The 27,453-nt window shown below is 37.1% G+C and overlaps 2 protein-coding genes across 2 annotated transcripts in view; one reads left to right on the top strand and one right to left on the bottom strand.

The window, feature by feature from the left end:
- The window catches only part of ALDH5A1 (aldehyde dehydrogenase 5 family member A1), a 33,757-nt gene extending 14,082 nt beyond the window's left edge, over positions 1-19,675 (bottom strand). Inside the window, exons 1-6 of the mRNA XM_074272732.1 lie at positions 19,124-19,675; positions 8,911-8,994; positions 7,213-7,383; positions 4,479-4,595; positions 786-929; positions 6-149 (exon numbers count right to left, since the gene is read on the bottom strand). Of these exons, the coding sequence (XP_074128833.1) occupies positions 6-149; positions 786-929; positions 4,479-4,595; positions 7,213-7,383; positions 8,911-8,994; positions 19,124-19,489 (1,026 nt within the window). The 5' untranslated portion in view covers positions 19,490-19,675. The remainder of the gene's footprint in view (positions 1-5; positions 150-785; positions 930-4,478; positions 4,596-7,212; positions 7,384-8,910; positions 8,995-19,123) is intronic.
- GPLD1 (glycosylphosphatidylinositol specific phospholipase D1) overlaps positions 19,452-27,453 on the top strand; it is a 58,966-nt gene continuing 50,964 nt past the window's right edge. The window contains exon 1 of the mRNA XM_074272717.1: positions 19,452-19,531. Coding sequence (XP_074128818.1) covers positions 19,488-19,531 — 44 coding nt within the window. The 5' untranslated portion in view covers positions 19,452-19,487. The remainder of the gene's footprint in view (positions 19,532-27,453) is intronic.

Raw genomic sequence — 27,453 nt, 5'->3', positions numbered from 1 at the left:
CTTACCTGACCAGAATTTCTGAATTTGGAAGCCAGGGCCCCTGCCACTGCTTGGTCCACATTGGCACTGTCAAACACGATAAATGGAGCATGCCCCCCTAGCTCCATGGAGACCCTCTTCACAGAGTCAGCAGCATAGTGCAACAGAATCTGCAGTTAAGAGTGGAAAACCGGCCATGAATACATATTGAGATGAAAGTCACAATCAAACTTCAAGAAGTGGCAAAGAAAAATGAGACAAAAAATGGATGGGAAAAGGCCTAATGCTCTATTAGAGGGCTAATTAGTGCTTATTTTATGTTATTAGGCAAAAAGCACTGGATCCTGGGAATAGTAGATACTTATTTCTAGTTTGATCCCTGAACCTCCCTCTGTTCAAGGACCAAATTTTACCTCCAGCAGCACCTCTATTTTCCAGAAAGGCTTTTCCTGATCAGTAGGTTCAGTTTTCCCTAGACTCCATCATCACTTTTCTACCTTAAAACAAATGACCTTATTTAAATTATTTCCCCAAGGATTTGGCCAGTCTATGTTAGAGCATACTAGAGAATTGGCTTGGTGGCCAGCAGAACAGCATGAATTTTGCTGTGGAAGAACAGAGAACATTAATGGTCTGCTGCCCTTGAAAACTCTGTCTGGTGGCCAAGTATCACAGACATTTTCTTGGCCTGAATCGAGGGAGGGGTTTTCCAACTCCATCTTTAAGGCCTCTCTTTCTTTCTACCTCTCTTTTACATAATAACATTTTATATTTCATATGATCTGTTAAAGTAAACTTCCACATACCTTTCCTGTTGCTGTTGAGCCAGTAAAAGAAATTTTGGATACCAATGGATCAGTGCAGAGAGCTTCCCCAACCTCCTTGGTCTTCTGACGGGAGCAGGGAACCACATTATAGACACCTGCAGGAATTCCTGCTTGGTTGGCAAGCTAGAAATGAGAGCAAAACGGTGACTTAAAAGACAGAAGGCACAGTGGCATTGAGTCTAACAGGTGAGAGCAAAGGGATTCAAGATTTTTAACTAATCTTCCCCTTCACTGCCATCATACAGGGACAAAATTAGAACATGGAGGACTTAGGTGTGAGAGGTAAATATACACACATTTATTTTTACACATATATATGCAGACATGTGTGTAATGTAAGTTTTGGATCAGACTTGTTATTTCAAATTATCCATTTTAAGGTATATGTATATATACACACCTGTATGTGATTGTGTGTGTATATAAATCTCTTCTTCAACTTAGTCTTCTTTAAGTCCTAACTAAAATCCCATTTTCTTCCAGAAGCTTTTCCCAATTCTCTTAATTCTAGTGTCTTCCCTTTTAATTATTTCCTTTTTACCCTGTATTTAGCTTGCTTGTACACTTGTTGCCTTCCCTTGTGAGTTCTTTGGTGACAGGGATTGTCTTATGCCTCTTTTTGTATCCTTAGTACGACACCTGGTACACAGAAGGCACTTAAATGTTTGCTGATTGTCTACATAGCTGTCTGGGGCATTGATAGATTAAGTGGCTATGGATAAGTTAGCATGCACCAGAGGCAGAGCTAGAATCCATCTTCCTGATGCCAAGGTCAAGTCTTAATTCATGTTACCTGTCTTCATCAATATTAAGATTCTCTAATACCACAAAAGTATCATTAAAACATTTTGATTTCCCCAAGTATGAATCTCAATATAATACTCTTATCTAAAAAACAGATTCTTCCAAAGTAGAAGAACCATCATGCATTTTAATGAAGAATTACATTCCCTTATGCTTCTCAGGGAAAAATTACTTTGTGTTTTATTTCTCAATTGCAAATCTCATAAACATGACCTTGACCTAAGGACCACAAAGCTAGTCCAAGATTACTGTTTAAATTTAATGTTGGTAGAGATTGCCCTCCTAATTTTTTTGCTTCTAGTCCCAGAATCCCTACTATCTTTCTATGGTTGTAACATGATTATTTTTATTGCCCCATCCCAAATGTGATATAGTCACTTTTCTGCTCAAAGTGTTACTAGTAGACTCCTCTTGCCTCTAGGGTAAAACACAAACTCCTTTGGCATTCAGAAGTCTTCCACAACCTTGCTCTTGTCTACTTTTCCATATTTATTATATATTATCTTCCTTCATATATTCTGTAACTCAAGCCAACTAGATTTCTTAGGGTTCCTTACATCACATTCTCTTGTCTTTGTACCTTTGGAAAAACTCTTTTTCCCCCTCTTTCCATCATGTTTACAATGCACTCCTTCCTTACCTGAACCTCTCAGAATCTCATTTCCTTTGAAGCTCAGTTCAAATGCTCACTCCTAAAAGAAACCTTTCCAAATCTTTCTCTAGTTATTAGGGTCTCCCCTCTCCCTGCCTGTCAATTACCTTCCCTCCCTCCCTCCTTCTTCCCTTCCTTCCTTCCATTCATTGATTCATTTATTTAATATGTGCTTATACATGGACAGTTTGTCTCTCCCTATAGAATAAGTAAACTCCTTGAGGGCAAGGAACTTTTGTAGTTTTATTTCCAGCATGCAACACAGAATATACAATGTGCTTGCTGACTGTATGGCCATGGAAAGAAAAGAGTACAATATACCTATGTAAATAATAATGATGATGATGATAATGAATAATTCAAAATTTTCCTTCAATTGTTCATTTTCAAGGGGAAAAAATAATCACAGGTCTGGAAAAATATTTTTTAATATTGTAAAATACATCCACAAAAACTGAAAAATAAAGGATAAAGAGAAAAAAAAAAGGGCTTGACCAAATATTCCACAGAAAGATGTTCACCAGAATCTGCACTTTAGAGTCATAAAGAAATGGAGTTAATGGCCTCCGAAAGAAGTCATGCTTAGAAGAGGAACTCCCTGAGGGCAGAAATTCATCTCAGAATTCCTAGAATTTTTTTGTACTTTATTATGGAAATGCTTGCTTTGTTCTATGAACTGAAAATAAAATAAATTTTAAAAAGAATTCCTAAAAGACTGTTAGTACTCCCATTTTTCTCAACAATGCTCTAGACTGCTCAGATGTTTCTGAGGACCATAAACTTTGGGAGCCCACATTAGAAGGCAATATATCCAAAGTCAACAGCAGAGAGCAGACTCCTTACAATAAATAGGTCAAGGGCATAAATGGAGAAGTCAAATAGTGACATCAAAGCCTTGTATCTGGCACAGAGAGCAGATATGAAAGAGAGATCTTTTTGAAATTACTTTCTGGAGTTTGTCCAATTAAAAAAAAGCCCCAGAGGAGTTTTCTGGATATATATGATCAAAGATCAATTTTTAAAAATCCTTGAAAGGAATAAGGAAGCTCTCTAAAAGCATATTTAGTTAAGAGAAACCCATTTTCAATTCAAATTTCAATTCAATATTTCAAATTCAATTCAAATAAAAACGAAAACCTTTTCTAGAGGGGGATGTAGGCAAAGAAAGATGTTTTTCTTCACCCTTTATTAATGTTCATATAAAAGACATTAATTTGTAACACAGTGGAATGTTGAGTTGGTATCAGAGGACCTACATTTGAATTTTTAATTGTGTGTACTTGGGGAAAATCACAATTAAATCTGAACCACAGTTTCTTCATTCACAAAATACTGATGCTGGTATTTGTTATCTAGGAGTGGCTGTTCCAAATCAAGCCTCCTACAGCAGTCTGCTCCAATCTTCAGGGTCTTGCCTCATATGATATTGAAAAAAATTAAAACAATTCTCCAACATATTTCCTCACTATCTTCTGCTGCACTTCATTCTTAGATAAGGAGGCAGCTATTCTCTTTGTAAAGACCTCGAGAGGTTCCCTATCCAATTACCTCCCATATTTTTCAGCAGACTTTTTCCACTAACATGCTCACTTTCTCTTATTTTCAATGTCTTTCTATTTCCTGGCTCCTTTTCTGCTGCCTATAAATACATAGAGGGCTCCTTATTTTATTTTATTTTTTTTAAAGTCTTCATTCAATTCTATTATTTCCTATAACAATCATCACTATATCACTCTTCCTGTCCCCTCTTTGTGCCTTGGAATTGCCATGTGTCCCTGGAATTTTCTACCCCTTCACTTACACCTCAACTTCCTTGACTTTTTTCGACACTCAGCACAAATCTCACTTCTGCAAAAGAATTCTCTTGGTCCACTTACTAATTAGTGCTTTCCTCAATCAGATTACCCTCATCTACTATGTATGTGCATATGTACATGTGTGTGTACATATAGACATATGCATGTATATGTATCTTGCATTTGCCTTGTTATTTAAATACTGTATCTCCAGAATGTAACCTTACTGAGGGAAGAGACACTTTACAGCATTTCTTTGTATCTCCAGCAGTTAACATAGTCCCTGATATATAGTAAGTTTTTAATACTTGATGACTGACATAATGGGTTGGACTAGCTGACCAGATTTTTTCTGATTTTAAATTTATGATTATATTTATCAATGTATTTATTAATGGATACATGAAGAAACTTGCTCACCTCACCAAGAGCCAGGGCAGAAAGAGGTGTATCTTCTGCAGGTTTTACTACCACTGTGCAACCAGCTGCCAAAGCTGCTCCCACCTTTCGGGTAATCATAGCACTTGGAAAATTCCACTAAGGTCATAAAAAGGGAAAAAAGAAGTTACAAAATAGTTTTGCAGAAATGTCTGCTTATTCAACTATGAGTATATGAAGCTATATGGAATATGAGCTATAATCATTATTGACAGCAATTCTATAGTAAAAATACAAAATCTATTAAGAAGAGAACTTTATTTTCCTTTTTCTTTAGTAATGAACAAAACTAACCAAAAAAGAAACAAAATGAATGAAATGCTGTAATGTCAGAATGTCAGAGATCATTAAAGAAGGCAGAAAATCCCACTTCTTTAGGAACCTTAATATAGAAGATGGCCTGGAACCATACTATATCCATATATTTGAGTATAGAGGCAGTTAGGGTGTGTTAGGAAGACCTGAGTGCAAATGTGACCTTGGACACTTACCTGTTGTGTGACCCTAGATAAGTCAATTTTACTGGGAATTTCTTTACATGTATTACTTTTTTATTCTTTAAGTTATATTTAATGGGAAATACAATAGCATCTACCTTACAGGCTTGTTGTGATGATAAAATATTGATAAGGTTTTTAGCATAGTGCCCAGCATATAGTAGGTGCTATATAAATGCTGATTCCATTCCCTCCCTTCATTTTCAGACATATCTGGAGTACCCAGTTCAGTTCTGGGAGCTGCAATGCCACAGAGGAAGAATAATTCCACAAAAGAATAATCAGGATGGTAAGAAAACTTGAAACCATGTAGTTACAAAGATTAACTGAAGACATGGGGCATATAGAAAAGACTTTAGGAGGAACATGACAGTTATCTTTTTAAGTATTTAAGGAACATCATTAGAGTTCAAATGGGACTTACAGATTAACTCATCCAAGCCGCTCATTATACTTGAGGAATTTATGGTAAGGAACCTGGAATCCAGGAAAGCAAAGGAACTCACTAGTCCCAGGTCACACAGTCAGGTAGTGACAAAGTGGCTACCCCAATTCCAGGTCCAATGCCCTGTTTAGACTACCACATTGTCCCATTTATTTTGCTTGATCCCAGAGGGCAGGAAAAAAAACACTAATAAGTTACAAGGAAACAGATTTTGCCTTAATAATAAAGAAAATAATTTCACAAATAGATCCAAAAAAGGGCTTTTAGAGGGTAGCAATGTTATTTTTAGTCATGAGATATTTTCAGGCAGAGGCTAAATGACCACTCTGTTAAGGATATTGTAGGCAGAGTTCATCCTCTGGCTAAAAGTTCAATTAGATCAAGGGGTTCTTAATTCTTTTTGTGTCATGGATTCCTTTGGTAATCTGGCAAAATGGATCTTTTCTCAGAACTTTTTTAAACTAATAATTGAAGAAAAAATAAAATTTCAGTGAGAGGTTAATAAAAATAAAGATGTTACTTTTTTCCTCCAATCCAAATTCATGGGCTCCCTGGAATCTATCCATGGATTCCTTGGAGATGTGTGCATCTTGGGTTAAGAACCCCTAGTATTGATGGTTTTTGAAGTTCCTTCTAGCCTTGTGTACAAAAGATTATATGACTTTACATTTGTTTATGATGATAATAACCTTGAGTTAAGCAAACATTTTGCAAAGCGTGACCCATATTACAAAAGGGCTTTTTAGAGTTTAAAGGATTACAAAACATAAAATTGGACTTAAGAAAGAAACTTATCAAATCAAGCAAAAGATACATCATTAGGATATGTCATCATGCCATTGAATTACCTTCCTTGTAAATAAACCCCTTGCATTCCAGTAATACTCATCACTATATGACTCTTAACCATTTATTTTTTTAAAAAAATACATTCTCATTCATCACTGCCACACCTAACATTATCATAAAAGTATTGAGTGACACTCATATATCTTTGAAAAGGAATCAGGAAGATCAAGAACAGATTCAATAATTTTAGGAGGAGTCCAATTTTTCCTTGACATTTATAGTACAGGACCGCTGTGAATGTGAAAAATCATAAATAACTCCCAAGTCCCATACAAACCTTTACTTTTAATAATCCCGATTATATTTATTTATCACACAAAACAAGTAAAAAATCAATTGAATAAAGAAGTTGCAGTTTCTTCATGAGGGATTAGTATTTAACATATCTAATGTACTATCCAGAGTCTTTGCAGCCACTATTGCAGCTTCACTCAGCACTTTTTTTTAAACAAATTTCCTTTTCTGACAAAAGTACTGCAGAGAAAATCAAGTGACTAAATCTGGACAGTAGAGAGAAAAAAGAGAGGGCATTCCCAAAAAGAATACACAGCCATGCTTCTTTGGCTTTAACTTTTAAAAAAATTTCACTGTTTATAATATATTTGAGTAGGTATATTTATGGTAGTAAATGATAAAATTTAATTGATAATAATAAATAATTAACACTATTTATGCACTTATTTTTTGAAGGTTTTTTTTTTATGTGCATTATCTGTGGTTTCAGCAGTTTGCCACAAACCTTCAAAAATATCTCTTTGATTATCAATGGCCAAGTCTTGTGAATAACCAAAACTGAAAGTAAAACCCACAAATGTCAAGGATATTTGTACATTTTGTCACACTGAAGAATGAATAAGTTGTTAGATAAATGCTATCATTTCCCCATAAATGATTCTTTCAAGATCTAGCAAATTCTTTCACTTACTGGAGTGATAATGGCAGCTACCCCAACAGGCTGCTTCAGGACCAAGCCCCGCTTGTCCTTTGCAGGGGTATAAATGATGTCTCCATAAATGCGACGTGCTTCTTCGGAAAACCACTCCAAGAAAAGGGCTGAATACAGAACTTCTCCTTGGGCCTCCTTTAGAGGCTTTCCCTAAAATTAAACCAGAAGCATATAAAGGATACATCCATTACTAAATGATTTGTGGTTTCACCAGGGGCAGTTTAAAAATATAACTTCTAAAACCAGCTAATGGTAATATTAGTAAAATGATTACTCCACAGTCATATAGCTAGTGCCACAGGAAGATTTCTTTCTGACTTTCTAATCCTATCTACTAAAACCATTCTACATGTGACTAAACCATTCTTATACATCATTTTTAAAAATGCATGATAGTCACATTTTTGACATCCCTGATAACCAAAAGCCTAGTATTGTTAAGTTGATAATTTTAAAAAGATAAAAACAAAAGGCTTGTATATACTCTTGTATTCTTTAAATTTTAAAAGACTACAGTCAGTTTATCCCAAATTCCCAATTTATGAATCATCTTCCTGCTGTAGAAAAATTCCTCAATTTATTATAGGTCTAGGAATCAGTGTCACAAGAGATGAAGGAAATAACAAATGAGTTTATGTCAATTAGGTGACTAGTAGATAAGAGCACAGGGCTTGAAATCAGGAAGATCTTTATTTGTCTCAGTTTCCTCAACTGTGAAATGATGATCATGATAGCACCGATCTCTCAAGGCAGTTGGGAGGATCCAATGAGATGAACGTAAATTCCTTAGCATAGTGCCTGGCACACAGTAAGTGTTACATAAATGATAGCTATAATAATTATTATTCAATTTTCCTATATTGGTAAAAGTCTATATTTGGTGCATGAATTTTCAATTTTCTCTTTTTTTTTTTGCTGAGGCAATTGGGATTAAGTGACTTGCCTGGGGTCATACAGCCAGGAAATATTAAGTGTCTGAGGAAATAGTTGCACTCAGGTTCTCCTAGCTGCCCATGAATTTTCAATTTTCATAGCTATTTAGGAAAATGTATGAGTGCAAAAGAGATGGACTGATTAAGAACAAGGAATGTAAGATGTTTATCCTAAGTACCTACATTGGTCTCTTCCCAATGTCACTAAAAAATGAGGAAACAAGATGAATGGATCCCCATTGGACAGGGGACATGAATAAGATTCACAGAGGCAGACACAGATGTGTCATGATCTGCAATGTTAGAGACAACTTCCAAACCAATGATACCACAGATCCACTGGCACATTTGACTAGCTAATCAGTGGGCAGGGGATTATTATTTTAATTTATTCATCTCACTACACAATAATAACAATATTAAAGAGAAACCAAGAGCCCTTGTTTAGCAAAGGATTCCTACACACCCTACAAGAAGAAATAACAGGACCATCCTGTTTAATAAATATCTGAACAGGAACCACTCTACAACATACTCAATAAATGGTCATTCCTCCTATACTTAAAGCTACCCTCCCATTTTTTAGCATAAGGAAATGAGAATCTTATTTGAACCTTCAAATATATATATTCCTAGTGTCAGAGTAGTACATTTATACATCACCCAGGCTATGGTTCCAGATCTTCAGAGTAGCTTCAAGCCAAGAAAAACTATGAGAGTCAGGCAGACCACTCACGGTACTCACATTTTCAGCTGTGATTATCTTGGCAAGGTCATCTTTATTCTTTATCATCAGATCATACCATTTTCGAAGTAATACACTCCTTTCCTAAAGAACAAATAAAAACCAGAAAGCATTATCTAATTGGCCCATAGTTGAAAGAATGATACATGACTATAAATTTCTCAAAACATTCCAAACATATGAGATGATGTGAGCAAAAGAACAAAGATATGGGGTATGCCCAGAACTAAAAATCTAAGATAACAAAAAAGTTTGACTTTTATGTGAAAATAAAAACAAAGAGCTGTAAGAAATGAGGCTGATCAGTGTTACTACTGAGCTTATGTCCCAAAGAGATTTTAAAGGAGGTAAAGGGACGTGTATGTGCAAAAATGTTTGTGGCAGCCCTCTTTGTAGTAGCTAGAAACTGGAAACTGAGTGGATGCCCGTCAATTGGAGAATGGATGAATAAATTGTGGTATATGAATGTTATAGAACATTATTGTTCTATAAGAAATGACCAACAAGATGAGTTCAGAGAGATCTAAAGAGACTTACATGAATTGATGCTGAGTGAAATGAGCAGGAGCAGGAGATCATTATACACTTCAACAACAAGACTATACAATGATCAATTCTGATGGACATGGCTCTCTTCAACAATGAGAAGATTCAAACCAGTTCCAATTGTCCAGTAATGAAGAGAGTCATCCACACCAGAGAGAGGACTGTGGGAGCTGAGTGTAGACCACAATATAGCATTTTCACTTTTTCTGTTATTGTTTGCTTGCATTTTCGTTTTCTTTCTCAGGTCTTTTTTTTTTTCTTTCTAAATCCAGTTTTTCTTGCGCAGCAAGATAACCGTGTAGATATGTATACATATATTGGATTTAACATATAATTCAACATATTTAACATGTATTGGATTACCTGCCATCTAAGGAAGGGGGTGGGGGGAAAAAGGGGAAAATTTGGAACAGAAGGTTTTGTAAGGGTCAATGTTGAAAAAATTACCCAAGCATATGTTTTGTAAGTAAAAAGCTATAATAATAATAATAATAATAATAATAAAAACAAAATAAAAAGAATAAGAAAGAAAAAAAGAAGGAAATGAGGCTAGGAACAGGACCAGGAAGTGGACTTATTTTATAAGTTTGGTACAGCCCAGCCAAAATGGTTTTCTGATTGTTCCTTATGAGAGCCCCCTTCCTCCATTTCTGCAACTTTGTTCAGGCTGTCCTCCAGGCCTAGAATGCATTCCACTTCCCTTCCCCTCCCCCTTGAAATCCCTAGTTTCCTTCACACTTACCTCAACAGTTACCTGTTGAGGAATCTCTTTCTTGGTCTTCTCTAGCTTTTTAATATCTCTATTAAAAAAATTCCTTTCTAGGCTATAAAACTGTGTATCCTTTGATCCAGCAGTAATACTACTGAGTCTGTATCCCAAAGAGATCATAAAAAAGGGAAAAGGATCCACATATGCAAAAATGTCTGTGGCAGCCCTTTTTGAAGTGGCAAGAAACTGGAAACTAAGTGGATGCCCGTAAGTTGGAGAATGGCTGAATAAATTATGGTATATGAATATTATGGAATATTGCTGTTTTATAAGGAATAATGAGGCTGATTTCAGAAAGGCCTGGAGAGACTTACATGAACTGATGCTGAGTAAAGTGAGCAAAACCAAGAAAACATTGTACAGCAGGATTATACGATGACCATCTGTGACAGACTGCTCTTCTGAGCAGTGTAGTGATTCAAGACAATTCCAATATACTTGGAATGGAAAATGCTATCCACATCCAGGGAGGGAGAACTATGGAGATCGAATGCAGATGGGAAGAGTACTATTCTCATTTTTTTGTTTGCTTTTTTATTCTCGTTTTTCCCCCCTTTTGGTTTAATTTTTCATTTATTTTTTTCCCATTAGTATATTATTTTTCTAAATACATTTAAAGATAGCTTTCAACATTCATCTTTATAAGACTGTGATCCAAACTTTTCTCCCTTCTTCTCTTACCTCTCTTCTCTGCAAGACAACAAGCAATCTGATATAGGTTAAATATGTGCAATCCTTTTAAACATTTTCCCATACTAATCTGATTTTTTTTTTTTGCACAACATGACAAATATGGAAATGTTTTCTTTTTGTATTCCCTTGTATATTTCATATTTATTTTTTAATGGCATAATATTCCATTAAATGAAGACATTATAATTTATTCAGCTATTTTCAAAACTGCTGAACATATAAAAAGCTATGACAAAGAAAACTATTGATGATATATTTATGCAGATGAGTTCCTTTTATGAATATCTGGGGGAAAATTTCTAGCAATGGATCACTGATTTGAAAAGTTTTGTTACTTTCTATCAAGTGCCATAGTCTCTTCAAAAAAAAATTTATAACCATGTGCAGTTCTACCAGCAATGAATTTTTCCTGTTTTTATTATTTTTTTTCCTATTTTATTGGTCATCTTAATGGTTATCTTGATTTGCATTTTCCTGAGGCTGAGAAAGCTGAATATCTTTTCATGTAGTTTCTAAAAGTTTATATTTCCTCCTTTGTGAATTATCAGTGCATATCCTCTCACCATTCCTCCACTGGGGAGTGTATATTATTAATCTTATAAATATGCATCAGTTCCTTATACATCATAGATTTTTATTTGATATCAAATTTAATTTAATCCTATAGAAACTTCCTTTTGTTATGCAAAACTTATTTATAACTTACTTATCATTAAGTAAGCAAGCTTACCACACAATTTATCAAGCTTAGAGAAACCAGAGGCTGAGAGTGGAAGATGAACTCCTCCCCTTCCCAAGTAAGGTTACGCCAAACAGAGACTAATGTACAAAATAGTGGGGAACTAAATAATGGAGTTGGGGGAGACTTTGAAGTAAGGTCTGGGAATCCCTCCCTTGCAGAGGTATTTGTAAGATCAGAAGATCTCTTCTCCACAAAATAAATAAATAAATAAATAAACAGAGCAAGTCTAAATAAATAAATAAATGAATGAATGAATGAATGAAAAAGAAAACCCTCTCCAAGAAAGGAGACTAATTCTACAATGAAAGCCTAGGAGGAAGCATCAAGGTTACAAGTAATTTTGTACACACAAGTGTCGGGGCTAGCCAAGAGAAAGTAAGTAGTTTTCCTCCTAAGACAAAGAATCCCAACCTTCCTCCATTGTCATACTGGGGTAACCAGATCCATTTATTATGTCTCCAATGATGTCTTCTGTTTGATTTCTCATCAAAAATTTTTGAACAAGATCAGGTGAGTGTATTAGGAAAACTATCCTGCCATGATGTGTAAGATGAAGTGGAGGGAGGAGAGCCTGGAATAGGGTGGTGACAGAAATAATGGAAAGGAGGGGACACATACCAAGGATACTTTGGAGATAAAAGTGATAGGACTTGGCAACTGAATGTGGGATGAGGGGAAGGGAGGAGCCAAAAGGACTCCAAGGTTATAAGCAAGGATGACAAGAAGTCAATGGTATCACCATTTTCCCAGAGATAGGGAAATCAAGATAAACAGGTTCTAGAGGGAGGGTAGGAAGCAATATGAGCTGTTTTATTCATGTTGAACTTGATGTGGTTAGGGAACATAGGGATGGTGATGTCCAGATGGCAATATAAATTCTAGTTTCAGAGAAATGTCACAGTTAGAGATGATAACTTGAGGATTATACATGTCAAGGAAAAATCTGCAACCATGGGAATGAAGATCACCAAAGGAGAGAGTCCAAAAAAAGGAAAAGAACCAAAGATGGAGGCTTAAGAAACAGGAAAGGAGGGACAAATCAGATGAGAAACAAAGGAAGAATGTGTAGAAAAATATGGTAAAAGATGAAAAATAACAAATCCTCTTTTTAAAAAAATCCCTTACAACCTGACTTCTATCCACATTTCTTGCGTTATGTCTTATTCCTGTTTATACACCCTGCAATCCAGTGACACAAGATTCTTTGCTGATCCTCTAACAAGATATTTTATTTCTTGATTCTAGGCTTTTTCACTGATGTTCCCCCTATCTGGAATTCTCTCCTTCATCTCCTAGCTTCCTTCAAGTATCAGTTAAAATCTCACCCTTTGGAAGAAGCCTTACCCAATCCCCTCTATAGCTAGCATATTCCTTTAGTGACTATCTGCAATTGAATGTGTGCGCTCTCCCCCTGAGAGTTCACTGAGAACAAAAATTGAGTCTGCCCTTCTTTGTGTCCTCAGCACTTATGACAGCATATATTAAACAAATTTTTTTTTTTTTTTTTTTTTTTTTTTTTGGCTGAGGCAGTTGGGGTTAAGTGACTTGCCCAGAGTCACACAACTAGGAAGTGTTAAGTGTCTGGGACCATATTTGAACTCAGGTCCTCCTGACTTCAGGGCTGGTGCTCTACCCACTGCACTAACTAGCTGCCTCCATCTAATAAATTCTTAATAAATCTATGTTGAGATGATCCAGCATAGTTCCTTCCCTTATGGAAGTAGAATCTACTGGTGGAATATGACATACACGATAGGAGCAAAGAAAAAATCTGGACAAAGTGTTCTAGGGAATTTTGAGAACGAAGAAATAATTTTCACCTTGGACACTTAGGGAGAGAAAATTAGGAAAGGGGAAAGGCTCAGTTAAGGGTTCATGGAAAAGGTGGAAGCTGGGCTAAGTTTTAAAGGAAGAGGAGTATTTCAATATGGAGAATCATGGAATTTGAAAACTGGACTTAAGCAGACATTTAGTCATATACAAAAGGAAGTCTCATCATATTCCTTCTGCCTGAGGGTCACCAAGAAGATGACCTCCCCCCCCCTCAACTTCTTTTGGATGTTCAAAATAGAGGGGGATAAGTGAGTGTTTAAGTAATGGGAAATGGTATGGATGTATACTCAGAGGTAATGCGTTACAGAAAAGGAGGGAGGGGGAGGAACCATAAATACCAGGCTTAGGAAGAATGTTTCCTATTGGACAGGTATATTCAAAGAACATGAGGTGTGAGTACGGATGCTTGACCAACAGAACATGTGCCTACCTACATGCCTGCCAAGCGATAAACACATATTATCATACTCCTATATTCTCCAAGCAGAAAATTAAGATATAAATATTACTTTTCCTACTCTGTGCACGAACACACAACTGAATCTATATTGATATTCTTTTTCATCTAGATTATTTCTCCCTATTCTTCTGAGTGGTCTGACAAGTTCTATTATTTCACAAGGGTGTTCTTTAGACTAATGCTTATAAACCTTAAAATGCTTGGGGCTCCTTGAAAAACAGGCATCATTGACCTTAAATAACAATAATAAAATACCAATTACATCTTGTTTACTCACAACACAGTAAGAAGACTATGAGTTCATACATGTAAATACATGTATGAGATGCCAGGGAAAGGCCATTTTGGGACAGGAAAAGAAAGAAATAACTCATAAAAAAAATTCTCAGTCTAATGGGGGAGAGAGAGCACACATACAATTGCAGATAATCACTAAAGGAACACACTAGCATTAAGGGGAATTGGATGAGACTTCTCAAAAAAAAAAAATAAAAAAGCTATCTTCTAATCTATGAGAAGCCTCACCCATCCATGTACCCTATTCCAGAGAAATCTGGAATTCAATCACTTTCATCCCTATTTGCCAGCCCAACTCCCAACATAGTCCATAGCCTCCCATTTCATCTCAAATTCTGGGACACTACCATTGTTGCTATTTAAACAAACTTCCTTTTTTATTCAAGGTCTTTACTCTCCACTTATTCCATTTCATTTTCCACCTTCTTATGCTAAAGAAAACCTAGCTTTAACCAAAAGACATTTTATCTCTTAAATGCCTCTCCAGTACTGAATGGTGAGAGGAAGAAAAGACATGCTTCTTGCACCTCACTTGAGCTTCTGGACTATCTCTTTGTCATCATCACCCAGCAATTTCTTCTATGACATTTACTTCATCCATCTATATGTATATATATATATATATATAAAGCTAAACAGAACTTGGTCTGCTGTTCTCTATGTCATTCTTCTTCTTCTCTCATGTAGCTGAGTACCTGGTTTATAGTTTTCTTGTTCACTCCATATATATCTATGTCTATATCCTCTTTTTAAAAAAATATTATCTGTTTATTTAAAAAAACAGAATAGAAGAAAAATGGAAAAGGAAAATCTGTTTCTTAAGGAATTTAATACATATTTGATACCCCTTTGTTTTCTTTTGACTCATTTTCCCAATTGATCAAATTTCTTAATTTTTATGACCTATACATTTATTCTACTTCAAGGCACACAGAAGGATATGTCACCATCATCCATAAAAATTCTACTTCCATAAAACACAATTCATATTCTTCACTCTGGATACCACCTGCTATTCATCCATTTCCTCTCCTGTATTGCCTTCTAAATGTGTGCTTCATTCTTACAATGATGTCCGGTCACCGACATTGTGGTAAGGATCAGATGAGATATCAGTAAAGCAGTCAGCAAAAACACCTGGCATATAATAGGTGCTTAATAAATTCTTGTTCCCTACTTCCTTCCCCGTTTCCCAGGCTTATCACACCTGCTCTGGTTTGGTTTTCCTCCCTTCAGTTTTGATCAGTTCAACTGTACACAACCCTCTCTTCTTAGTGCCGAAGTCCCTAGATCCAGTCCTTGTCCTTCTGTCAATCAGATCTTGGTAAATATTCCCCTTGAAATTCTCCCCTTAACATGCCTAATCATGCCATGTTAAATTCCAATTTGGAGCTGCCCTTCTCCTCTATCTCCTCTACTTCCATTCTTGTGATTCTAGTGAAAATCATATAACCATGCTGACTGGGTTCCCCATAAATGTATGTTATCTAATATTAAATGGTCCTTCTATAATGACAGTGCTTTTATTCCTTTCATGATAGACAACTATACTTCTCATATCAGCTATTCTAAAACTTCTCAATTTTTCTTAAGTTAACTATACCTATATCTTGCCCCTTAGCAAACACTTCAAGTTCCTTCTTTTACTCTACTCTCTTATGTCCTTTACTCAAGTGTTTGATAAAGATGTAGCTCTTTCCCCTTAAGAAAACCCATCTCTTTATTTATACTTTTTACTCATTCCTTTCCATCTTCTCTGGAAACTTTTCTTGATTATTCCCTTACTTAAAATCTTCCATTTTCTATTCTCCTTATCTACTAACTCCTTTTCTGCTGCCCTCAAGTAAATTCATCTCCCATCTATTAAAAAAACAAACAAAATTTCTTTATTTGCTTTTCCCACACACTCAAGCTTAGCTTTTTATTCCCCAGTTTCCTCTTTTAGGGAGAGTCTATAATTACTGCCTTTGTTTCCTTTCTTTTTATTCATGTCTTAAGTCCTTTGAGAATTTGGCTTCTAAACACAGCACTCCACCAAAAATTGTTTTCACAAGTTACCAATATTTCTTAACTATCAAATCCAGAGGTTTTTTTTTTTTTTCTCTCTCAATCCTCATTCTAGTTTACCTTTCTGTGGTTTCCAATAATGTAAAGCACTCTCTCTTTTTTGCACATCCCCTCCTCTGGGATCCAAGATAATTTCCCTTTTGATTCTTTCTGTTCCTTCCATTTTTGTTGTTATTTATGGATCACTACTCTTCTCCCATCCATTAAGTATAGAAATTCTATCATAGGCTCTCTTCACTTCTCTCTACAATCTCTTTCTTGGTGATTTCATCAAGTCCCATGGATTCAATTCATCAATCTAAGTGAATGAATCCTAACCCTATATAGTCAGCCTAACCTCCAGTCATGGGTTACCAACTGTCTGTTCGATCTCCCCAACTGGATGTCCCAAATGCATCTCAAAAGTCCAACATGTCCTTCAAATTTCCCATTTTTCTTAAAGATAAAATACCATTGTTTTAGCGACCCAGTTTAAGATTCTTGGTTTTATCACTGGCACATCCCTTCCCTTTAACACCATCATTTCCAATTCCACCTCTACAATTGGGACTTACAGAGTTTCCTTTGGCACTCTGGTAAAATCTATAGGTCCCCTCTCAGAATAATGTTTTTAAATGCATCAATTATGTTGAAATAGTTACCAAAATATTAAAAAATATACCCTATATTAATAACTTGCACAATATTATTTTTCATATTCCCTTATTTCCTCTCACATAGTCACTCTTGGTTAGTCTACTGCAAAATGTCATTGGTTTTCTTGGAAATGAAGGACAAATAATAATTGATCTCCACGACCTCTGCCTTCTCTTTATGAAGCTGATGAACGGATACTCAAAAAAAACCTACACATCTGATCATATCACTCTTACTCAAAAATATTGAATAGCTCCCTCTTGTCTCTATAATGAAATACAAAATCTTCATACTGACATTTAAAATCCTCTACAATACAGGTGTCAAATTTCAGCCTGCCAGATTCCTGCCTGCAAAACTTCTCAGTTTCCCCAGAACCAGATTAAAATATAACTGAGAAATGTTTAACAACAACAACAACAAAATACAATATGTTGTAGATAATATTAATTTGTGCTAGGTTGCATAGTGGATGGAGCCCAGGGCCTAGAGTCAGAAAGACCTTAATTCAGATACTCCCTTGTTGTGGGGCCCTGGATAAATCACTTAATCCTGTTTGCCTCAGTTTTCTTCTCTGTAAAATGATCTAGAAAAGGAAATGACAAAAAAAAAAATCTTTACTCAAAATAACTCCAAAAAGGGCACAGAGAGTCAGTCACAACTGAAAACAACCAAAAAATAATATGTGGCTTATGGGGATCTGTATCTATTGAGTTTGAAATCATAAGTTTACAACTTGACAGCTTACTACTTTTCAGGCATATTATATATTACTTCCCTTCATGCTATCTACATTCCAGCCATATTCACTGTACACAACATTGCTATCTTATCTCTGGGCCTGTGCACACTGCCTGGACCTAAGGCCTCACCTGGGTCTCTTAGAAGTCCATTTCCTTCATCAGTTGGCTAAGGTGATGCCTTCTAGGGAACAGTTTTTCTGATCCCTTTAGAAGAGTGCCTGGCACCCAGAAGTCACTTAAAAATATTTTCCTCATAACAACATTGTAAGATAGGAAGTACAATGATTATTACTTCTATTTTGCACATAAAGAAAAAAGACTAAGTAGTGTCTTTCATGAATTTCAGAATAAGAGGTTGAATCATTCTTTTTCTAAGTAAGGAGAAATCTGTAATACTATTTTATAAGAGACATCCTTTATCATTCTTCTCCTTGTTGGGGGAATTACTTCCGTAGTAACTTAGTAGAAATGGCTGCTGAGACTGTGAAAAGTCCACTATCTAGTGGGATTGTAGCAGAGATCAATGAGGTCTGTCCAGAAAGACAGGCTGGGTCAATACCAAGTGGATATGAAGGAGAAAAAATTATTCTCTTTTTGAAATGAATAGTATCATCATTAAGGAGACTATGTTACTATACATAAATCCTACTTTGTTTTGCATTCTTTTACTTGAATTTCTGAATTCCTCGTCCCTATACATGCATTCTGATTTTATTATTTTCTTTTCACTTTGTGACTAAATCTCATGAAAAGGATAGAGGAGAGAAAAAAAGGAGAGAGCTGGTTCTAGAATTAAGGCCTTTAGAATTAGTGGCAAAACAGGAAGAGGGAAAGGTAATGAGTGAATGGATGTGGGTGACCTCTGAACCCAGGTGTAGTTTGGTTTAGTGATCAAAATAGGATTTCTTAACTTCAAGATTTTAAGGATCACTGATAATTAAAGATAATTTATGTGAAGAAGTTCCTAAGCCAGAGGAAAGAATTTCTTTCTTACGTCAGTTTCCTGTAGGGCTCTAATTCCCTTGGAAGTCAAGGTTATCTCCGGCTTCCTTAATGTAAACTCAGTGTTTTAGAGAAATGACTTGTCCACAACCATGGTGGCAGACCTGGGCCTGGAAACCAATCAGCTGCTCCACTACAACAGAGACAAGATTTACACCAGAAGTCCCGTAAATTAGATGAATTCTTAAGAAAGAGTCCCCATCCTTCGGGCTTCCCAGAAGGAGAGGGAGATTACTCTCTCAGTTCAGAGGTCACCTGCACCCAATCACTGAGTATCTTTCCCTTTTGCCACCGGCCCTGGATGCCCCAGTTTCTGATACCATGTCACCGATGGGTGGAAGGGTTGACATTGGCAAAGTCCTCTCTTCGGAGGAGGAAAGTTTCCCCTCTGGCAGGGCCCCTCCTCCTCCCCGGGGCACTCTCACCTTGGCAGAGACGCCCCTCCAGCTGGAGAACGCGCGGTGGGCAGCGCTCACGGCCCCCCGGGCCTCGGCCGCCCCGCAGTCGGCCACTCGCCCCAGCTGGGCACCGCTGGCTGGGTCCTGCACAGGGAAGGTGCCCGAGGCGGCGGGCAGCCAGCGGCCCCCCACGAAGGCGTCAGTGCGCAGCAGGGCCTGGGGAAGCGCGGCCGGACCCCCGCCGTAGCTTCGGAGCGGGTGGGGGCCGGGCCCGGGCCGGGGCCCCGCCGCGGGCAGAGGCGGGAGAGGGCAGCGGGGGCGGGGATTAGCGCCTGGAGGAGGCCAGGCCAGTCGCAGGGCCCGGCAGTTCTGCAGCTGCCAGCAGCGGGTCATGGTCCGGGAGGCGGCGGCGGCGGCGGCGGCGGCGGCAAAAAGGCGAGTGAGCTCCCGGGCGCGGGGCGAGCAGGGCTGGGGCGCGGGGAGCAGCGGAACAGAGATGTGCAGGCAGAGGCAGGCGGAGCAGCGAGAGCTCGGGGCCGCGCAGCGCAAGCCCAGCACGCACTCTCCCCACGCCCCCTTCCCTGCACCGACGCCGGCTCCTTCCTCTCCCCCTCCCGCCTCCCTCCGCGGACTTCGCACCGGCTCGCTGCGCTTACTGCAAAGCCAGCCACTTCTGCGGTACTGGTGGGGAGAGGGGGGCTTGGGAGTTAAATGCTGGCCGGTAAATGTGTTCGCCTGAGAAGAGGCTCTCTTTCCTCCGATATGTGCAGTGGGGTGCCGCTTGGGTCCGGAGCGCGAGGCTCCTTGCCGGGTCTGAGACTCGGGGGTCCTTCCTCAGAAGTTCCTCCAGCGCCCCTCTCGCCCCGGTGTTCCGTTCCCAGCTAATCCCATATCAGTGCGGCGGAGGGAGCCCGGCCTCTGGCAACCCCCCGGGTAATCTGCGCATCCTTCCTCTGTCTCAGCATCTCGCTGCAAACTGGGGCTCCGCTGCGGAGGTTTGCTGACAGGGCCTTTTGCTCATCTCCGTATGGTAAAAGTTATCCTTGCCTTTGTAACTGATCAGAGAAGGCTTAGTCCCGGGGTACCTCAGAGGGATGCTGTTCTGCAAGGGAGAGCGCTTTTCCTAAAGGGCCTGGGAGGTCTTTCTGGTGACAGCGGCGGCGACCCAGAGCGCCCACCTTTCAGGATTCACCTTTCCATCTTCAGACTGCCACATGCCTTGGCGACTTCTTTTACAGGAACAAATACAAGTATCTTCTAGCTTTCGTGGCCTGCCACACTCCGATTGCACTGCGCCTCTCCAAACTTACTTCTCACTCGTCCTGTTTCTCCACTCTGGTCCCACAGAACTGATCATTGGCTTCGTCCTGATATTGCCCAGCGTTCTCCCACTTTTGTGCACTGATGTGGGCTTTCTTTCTTATCTAATAGGACACCCTATAAACCTCAGCTAATCAAACTTTTCCAGCTTGTGTCTCCTCTTCTATGAAGGCTTCAATGATCCTTACCTCTCCTCTCCAGCTATGTGACTCCTAATTTTCTTCTCTCTCTTCTATATTCATTTATAGCATCAGACTTCTAATAGCCATATGTCCTTAAAAATTTTTTTCTCTAACCTGCAAGCTCTTTGAAGGCAGTAGTTCCCCGATGAGGTCTCTCTATAATTCATTCGTCTTCTATTACCTTGATTTACTTGGTTTATATTTTGAATTATCTTATATTCTATATTCTTAAGGGCATTATCTTCCTCTCCTTACTGTGCCTTGCACATAATGCATTTAATAAATGATCAACTTGTACCATATTTATATTCATAACTCCTGGCACAATCAAGAACTATTCAGTTCTTAACATATCGGACTAATTATATTAAATGGACATTTAAAGTAAATCATTAGAACTCCAAGATGCTTCTTTTTTTTTTTTTTATAACTTTTTTTATTATAGCTTTTTATTTACCAGATATATGCATGGGTAATTTTTCAGCATTGACAATTGCAAAACCTTTTGTTCCAATTTTTCCCCTCTTCCCCTCATCGCCTCCCCCAGATGGCAGGTTGACCAATACATGTTAAATATGTTAAAGTATTAGTTAAATACAATATATGTATATATGTCCAAACAGTTGTTTTGCTGTACAAAAAGAATCGGACTTTGAAATAGTGTACAATTAGCCTGTGAAGAAAATAAAAAATGCAGGCAGACAAAAATAGAGGGATTGGGAATTCTATGTAGTGGTTCATAGTCATCTCCCAGAGTTTTTTCGCTGGGTGTAGCTGGTTCAGTTCATTACTGCTCTATTGGAACTGATTTGGTTCATCTCATTGTTGGAGAGAGCCTTGTCCATCAGATTTGATTGTCATATAGTATTGTTGTTGAAATATACAATGATCTCCTGGTCCTACTCATTTCACTCAGCATCAGTTCATGTAAGTCTCTCCAGGCCTTTCTGAAATCATCCTGTTGGTCATTTCTTACAGAACAATAATATTCCATAATATTCATATACCACAATTTATTCAGCCATTCCTCAATTGATGGGCATCCACTCAGTTTCCAGTTTCTGGCCACTACAAAGATGGCTGCCACAAACATTCTTGCACATACAGGTCCCTTTTCCTCCTTTAAGATCTCTTTGGTATATAAGCCCAGTAGTAACACTGATGGGTCAAAGGATATGCACAGTTGGATAACTTTTTGAACATAGTTCCAAATCATTCTCCAGAATGGCTGGATGTATTCACAATAGCACCAACAATGTATTGGTGTCACTCCAGGATGCTCCTTACAGGAACACTATATTAATCACAAAGTTATGCATAAAACTGGCCAGAACTAGGCAAGGTCTCATGGGATTTCAGTGATGGTACCATTTTTTGATGGATATTTGGAGGCATACCCTTGAAATATCCTTGTAAATAGTATAAGGTCAATGTCAATCACCTTACATTTATCCAATAACCATTCCAAACTGGACTTAGTGCTAAAGGTTCTAAAGATTAAAGTGACATCACACTGGGAAATCTACAAGTCATAAGGATTCAATCAAATTCTTCAAACAATTATCATATCAAAACTCTGTGCTGGCTCTGGGCATACAAAGACAAAAAATGAAACCGTCCTTGCTCTTAAAGTCTGTGTAGTCCTGAAAGAAGCCAGTAATTTTGTAGAATAAGAATACTCAAAGAACAGAAAGGTTTTAAATGCGAATAACTGAAATGCTAAACTTGGAAATACAAGTTGGCCTGTCATTGACAATAATGAAAATGCGATTTGAGTTGACAACTTATGAATTAAGCAATTTGTCAAAATGAAATCACCCTTATTAGGTTTGGGTGTATATATCTTGAAAGGGCAAATTCTTTGTCCTTGAAAGCACTGATATTTTGAACAAGAATCTTGCTTAAGTCTCCTAAATTGGATAATAATAATAATAATTATGACAAAGTAAAACTGCTCCCTGAACCTGTAGATTCAGGTTAAACTGACAACCATTAGATTTGGGATCAATAACTTGAAAAATATTTTCTCTTTACAACAATATTGAATTTATCAGTTATAAGTTTCTTTTTGGATTTCCAAAATTTTAGATCTCTGCCTTTTCTAGCAGTACTTTCACATTTGCAGGCTATTGGAGTGAGGATTTTCTTTTATTTTTATGGCATCAAATTTAAATTTGATTTGAAACCATAAGTCTAGGACATTAGTTGCTAACATGTAGGTGAAGTTGCAATAAATATATATTTAATAGATGGTGTGTGAATTGGATTTATCTTAGGTTTCTATGTTTTCTTGGATGAATTGAGGAAAGTGAAAATTATAACGAATTACAGCTAAATTGAATCCTCCCTCAAATCTGGTTGAAAATTGGACCTCTGTACTGGTGAGCTTTAATTTTTCATTTCTTGCCTGCAGAGAGAGTTCATCTACTAACTGTCTTATCCAATTATGATTATAAACTTTAAAACTGAAAAGAACTGTATTACATACTTTAAAATCATTCATTTTACAAGTGAGGAAACTGAGGTCTAGAGAGAGGTTTAGAGGTCATATAGATTGTAAATAAAAGTTACAATCCGAATCCAAGCCCTCTGATTTCTTATCCTCTCCTCCTCCCCTGTATAACTCTATCTTAACTCAAAATATAGTAGTTTCCATGAGGTGAATTATAATTTCATGATTTATTTCGAAATTTGTTTAAAATGTAGACCACCAAAATGCATTTATTTTACCCATTGCCATTTAACTAAAAATTTCATCTAAATTAATTTTATAGGTACAGCTCATTTATATTGTCATATAATATACTCTCATTTTTTTAAAAAAACCTTTTCTGAAATATATTAGAGAATATTGCTACTTAAATAAAAGTGTGATAAACTCTTTGGTTAAATATAAGGGGAATAATCATCTACTAATTCATTTGTGTTTTGAGTTCAGATTTTTACTTATCAGACATTTTCAAAACAAGACATATCTCTGTTAATCAAAAAAAGAAGAATCTTTTAGAGAAAGATTTTTTTCTTCTTTATTTAAAGTTCTTGGTCTATTGTTTAGGTTATAGAATCAACTTGGCTATCTCTTTCATCACATTTCTATTATATAGTGAGGTGTAGTTTGGTATGGCAAAATTTGGTTAGTTTGGCATTTTCAGGTTGTGTTATTTTTTCTTTGTGCCAGTCCCTTACCAGTCTGTTGTTACTGTTTTCTGTAGCCTCTTCAAACTGTGTCATTTTATATCTGTGCCAATCTTTTGCATATTTTTTGTTGTTGCTGTTGTCTTTAGTTAGTTCTTTGCTATTGTTGGAGAGCTGCTTCCCCTATATCCCATACATGGTCTGGGATGAAGAAAAACATCACTGTAGTGTTTAGCAATATTGTTTGGTTCCTTTAATTGGATTATTAAAGGTTTACTTAGAACAAGAAATATGCTGGAGGGAAGTAGTGTAGACAAGGTTCATGGGATGAATTTTTTTTCACCCCCAAATATTAACCACACTTCTGGAAAGTCTTAGAGTAAATCAGTGCTAGCAGTGATGTTATGGTGGTATTGGAAAATGGCAAAGAAGGATCAAATAAATCCAAAGCTATGCTGTTTTTCTGTTAGGCACACTCAAGTTTCTTTGTAGTATCCTTTAAAACACTGAAACGCTTACCTCAGCTTTTGCTTGGTTTTCAAGAACCCAAAGACCTAGATTGGGGGAGCAATGATAAGTTTACATCCTTCTACATTTGATGCTATATAGACTCTGGTTTTAGGGGAAGTTTTGATTATAGTATTTTTCCCTGGACCTAATCCTTCATAATTGAAACAGCTCAGACAGAAGAAATTCTGGGACATGAAGTACATTTTAATGCTTGACTTACCTTGTAAGAAGCCTGTTAATCCTAAAGTCTTCTGAAGTATGGCTAAATTTCAATTCTGACCAGAACCTTTCAAGTTCCTTCTAGAGATGATCAAGGTGTAGGTCACTATAATGCTTAACATGGACCTGGTGGTCAAAGCTTTCGAGATCTGACTGATGCTAACTGCATCTTGTACCTAGAGATGATTCCAGGCTGATTGGTGAGAGCTAAACAAGTACTGACTTAAGCAAACACAGAAAAGCTATTTGTTCAGCTATTAAATACTTTACTTTTCTCTTGCTCCTCAGTTTGGTAGCTATTTGAAGAATTTTCTCTGACTTTTGTCATAGCCACTTCAACCTAATAATTGATAAGGTTATCTATTACCTCTTTTCTTTCTTATTCCCCTCTTCCTATATTATTGAACTAGCAAGAATTGAATTATAGATATTAGAATCAGGTAATAGGATGATTAATCAGAATCCAATCCCTAGCAAGAACTTTGAAATTCCTCTAGCATTAAATAACATCTAAATAACTATTTCTTCCTCCTTTTCACTCTATCCTACCAAAGCCTATTTAACTGGTGATATAATGGAAGCATAGTACTATATTAATAATACTATAATACTAATTAATAATATTATAAGTATTGTATAATAATACTATAGGTGAAGTGGACAGAATGTCAATCCGATTGAAATCTAGTCTCAGTTATTAGCTGTGTGAACCTTAGCAAGTCACTTGACCTCAGTTTCCTCATTTATTAAATCAGCTGGAATAACAAATAGCAAATTATTCCAGTATCTTTGCCAAGAAAACCCCAAATAGTCATAAAGAATCAGACTACTGAAACTAAACAACAATAAATAGTTACAGTAACCACTAACCAACAGGTGATGCACTGTTTCTGTGGGAAAATATGCTCAGTGTTCCAATTTGGGATGCCATGAACATCACTCATTACACAGGACTTTGCTAGTTCTTAATCATAAATATTATCATCCTTGTTTGGAACTTCAAAGAGTTGGGGCCAGAAGGAAGAGAGGTACTTAGGAGGCAGGGTAAGTCTAACTGAGAATTAGAGGTGAGAATAGGTCATCTTGTCAAGAGATATTTCTCTCCTGTCTGACTAATAGATGAAAATTGAAAAAAAAATCTATAAAGATTTTTTGTTAAACTCTTTCTTTTAGCAAGTGTAGTAGAACCATTACTTTTGGACTAATCATCATAGTTCAAACTATCCTTCCTGAGGTAGTAGAAATAGTACAAAAGAAAGACACAAATAGACACAAATAAACAATTTTGAGGGCACTATGGTGTTGATTTTAAAGATAATTGGATGTAATGGGATATTCTTCAAGGGAGTTTCACACCCAGTAATTTCATCAAAGGGACTAGTGGGGACTAAGATTGATTAGAGGAAGACAATTTGAACTATGCTGTAGTGGTTCCACTATATTTGATAGAGGAAAAAGTCTTATTTAAAAAAAAATTTGGAGGAAATACTTGTATTGATGATATCATAGATTGATTAGTATATTGGAATGTAAGATTATGAGGAAAGTGTTACACAGTGGTGGTAAGGCTGTATTTCTGATTACACTAAGAACGAAAATAAAATTTGGCCACATTTCTTATGAAAAGTAGATTCAAAAATTCGTTGACCTTTCTTTTTTATCTTGTAAGTACATCAGGAATTGAGACATAGGAGATTTGTACATACGTGTTTATCTTGGGATATCAGCTGGAGTAAAGTGGAGACAAAGAGACATGAATTGTTGGTGTTTAAACACTTTTTTTCTTTTCATTCCTCCCTTCAGAAATTCCAAGATGGTGGTAGTGAGGAGAGAAGTAAAGTAAAGGAAGTTCCTACTCCCTTAGACTAGGCTAGATTTAATATTCCTGGAAAGAAGGGAGAGTGGCATTTTAATATAAGGAAGATATGTATATCAAGGACTTTGTATTAGTTTCAATTTGCTAAATATATTTGCTACCACCACATCCAAGCTTGGCAATCCCTAAACTCAAATCATCTGCTTTTAAATTTGGTTCCAAACCAGAACTTTACTGGGTTAATTCTAGAGCCTCTATAGACTCTAAAGGAACAACAAGAAATACAAGATCTTGTGAGTACCCAAAGGTAGTCCCATAGGAAATGCTAGTTGGCCTTGTCAATTATTTGTTCTGAGAACCTATTGAAGTAGTGATTGGTGATCACCTTCCGGTTATTAAAATTAAGGCACATATCATTCTTTTCAGTTAACACATATAAACTAAAAAAAAATACAAAGTAATATATTGTCTGGTTATTCATTTGTTTGGTTGTTGTCCTTTCTTGAAGAGAGCCAAAATGACATGGTTTATTAGAGTTGAGTTATAGTGAGTTTGACTGTGGCTGATCACACCTACACGAGCTGAGAAGGCTCGGCCACAGGTCAGACACAAACAGTTCCTATGAACATTTGGGCTGGACTCTATAACCTTGTGCATCTTGCATTTCTTCTGAGCTAATTCAGTTCCATGTGCTCATAGAGCACAGCACCTTCTCTGATGAGGGCATGCTGTGCTGGGTGGTCCTGTGCCAGTGTCTTCCATGTCATAAATCAATTCTAAAATTCTTAAGAGAATCCTTGAGAGTGTTCTTTCATTGACTTTTCTAACTGCCTAGTGAGTGTTTGCCCTGTGTGAGTTTTTCATAAAATAATCTTTTTCGCAAGCTACATTTGGCATTTGCTTGGGGTATGTTTAGGGAAGACTAGTACCTCAGGGGTAAAAGCCACCAAGCTTTTTAAAGGTAATGTGTACTATCATTCTCTGATTTTTTTTTTTTTTTTTTGCTGAGGCAATTGGGGTTAAGTGACTTTCCCAGGGTCACACAGCTAGGGAGCGTTAAGTGACTGAGACCAGATTTGAACTCGGGGCCTCCTGAATTCAGGGCTGGTGCTCTATCCACTGTGCCACCTAGCTGCCCCTATGTAAGTCTTTTAACCCAATTGAAGTGTAAGAGC

Source organism: Sminthopsis crassicaudata, chromosome 1 (genome assembly GCF_048593235.1).
Source record: "Sminthopsis crassicaudata isolate SCR6 chromosome 1, ASM4859323v1, whole genome shotgun sequence".
Lineage (NCBI taxonomy): Eukaryota > Metazoa > Chordata > Mammalia > Dasyuromorphia > Dasyuridae > Sminthopsis > Sminthopsis crassicaudata.
This window is presented reverse-complemented; position numbering and strand designations above follow the sequence as displayed.